Source organism: Lolium rigidum, chromosome 3, assembly GCF_022539505.1.
Source record: "Lolium rigidum isolate FL_2022 chromosome 3, APGP_CSIRO_Lrig_0.1, whole genome shotgun sequence".
Taxonomy (NCBI): domain Eukaryota; kingdom Viridiplantae; phylum Streptophyta; class Magnoliopsida; order Poales; family Poaceae; genus Lolium; species Lolium rigidum.
The window spans coordinates 119986077-119987751 of NC_061510.1; the positions used below are offsets into that span (position 1 = coordinate 119986077).

At 49.9% G+C, this 1675-nt stretch overlaps 1 protein-coding gene across 1 annotated transcript; it reads right to left on the reverse strand.

Moving 5' to 3' along the window:
• Positions 1-351: 351 nt before the first annotated feature.
• On the reverse strand, positions 352-1471 carry LOC124698100. Its single transcript, XM_047230621.1, has 2 exons — positions 1119-1471; positions 352-645 (listed from the first exon to the last, which is right to left on the reverse strand). Coding segments are annotated over exons 1-2 (354 nt in total). The 3' UTR covers positions 352-644.
• Between the last annotated feature and the right edge of the window lie 204 nt (positions 1472-1675).

Sequence of the window (1675 nt, forward strand, 5' to 3'; positions counted from 1 at the left end):
GATTTCGGTCAGGCCGCTAAATATAGTGGTAAAACAGTCCACATGGAATTTACATACTCTCCTGGTGGGTAGGAGGAAACATGAGAGACATACATTAGTGAGCAGGCAGTGCACTTAAGCTGTGCCTCTACTCGCACCTGGCGTCCAGTTGTGATAATTAAGCCAGCTTCTGGAGTCACAATTAAAGAGAGAGAATAACAGGTAGCTTAATTTGGGGTGCAAACGAAATGGTTGTCTTTTCCACATCTTATGATTCAGTTAATCATGTCTCGATCATGCTTGGTAGTATAAAAATCTCAACCATAACAACTCGAAAATACAGATGCAGAATGCGTAGCTGAAGGAGAGAGGGACATAACGATATCATGAGCAAATCAATCAGTTCCTTTGGTAAGAGTCAACTCCTGTTGAAACATTCTTGAAACGACTAGGCTAATTGGCAGACAGTAAGCAGCATCTGCTAAACTTTTCGTTGTTTTCCTACAGTATAATAAATCTGACCCAAAAAGTTACCCTCACAGCCTCATGGACAAATCTTTCCACGTTCCGGGATTAAAATTAGCAGATCGCATCCAGCATCCATTCCTCGCACATTGTTACATAGTCTTCCATCGCAATAATAGAACTCCACTGAGATCCCGAACTCTGGCAGAACAAAGGGGGAAATTTAGAGGAGAGACTTAAATTTCAGATATTCATGGCTACTAGTATCATGCTGTTAGTACTAGTACTAGTAACATTCATAGGAGTACTTGCAATAAAGGAGTGGCGAGAAGACTAAACATGTGATAAATTTGGGCTTGTCCTATACTCCTATGTCTATGCACGTCCTTAAAAGTTCCAAATGGAGGATGCAAGAGAATTCCAGTTATACCAACAGGTACGAACCTGAAAAAAAAAATCAGAGGAATTTTCTACTACGAGCAATGAAATCCTTTATAGCGTACTGGATTTGCGAGGAAATGGAGTTAATTTTCGTATGTAACGCATTCCCCATGGATGCAGAGGAGTTTCTATGACACCGTGATCGGGCTTCAAACATAGAGCGAACACTGAAGATGGACGGAAGCATCCAATCTAAGTAGAGGAAGAAAAAAAAAAGAGGGGATGGTCCGTACCAGCCATGGATGAAGCCGGTGCACTTGTCCTTGATCCAGCGGAACCCCCTGCGGAAGGAGGCCTTGACTTTCCCCTCGACCGAGTAGGCCTTGTAGCTGGCCACCCGCCGCCGCCGCTTCACCTCCGGGTCGCTGAAGCACCAGGCGGAGCCGATGCCGCCCCCGCTCTTGGTGACCGGCAGCGGCGGCGGCGGGGACCTGGCGGGGGGCGGCTTGACGACGAGGTCGAGGCGGCGGTCGCCGTAGGGCACGATCTCGTTGCGGTAGGGGCGGTCGTAGTCGGCGGCGGCGGCGGAGGAGGGCGGCGGCGCCGTGTAGGGGCGGTAGGCGCGGTCGTAGTCGGCGGCGGCCATCGCGAGGCCCGGCGTGGCGTCGGAGGGAGGGGAAAGGAAAGGGAAGGAAAATTCCGCTGCTTCCTTGTCTCGCCCCCTTTTATTCCCCGGCCTCGGCTGCTTCGCTGCTGCGGTGGTGCGGCGCTGATTTAGCGGTGGCCTTTTCCGTTTGACAGCGTGACAATATTGTGCTCTGCTGCTCCTCTTGATATGGAATCGAATTGA

Excerpts from the sequence above, each read along its gene's own strand:
- LOC124698100 (XM_047230621.1), bottom strand. The coding sequence starts at position 1,471 with ATGGCCGCCGCCGACTACGACCGCGCCTACCGCCCCTACACGGCGCCG.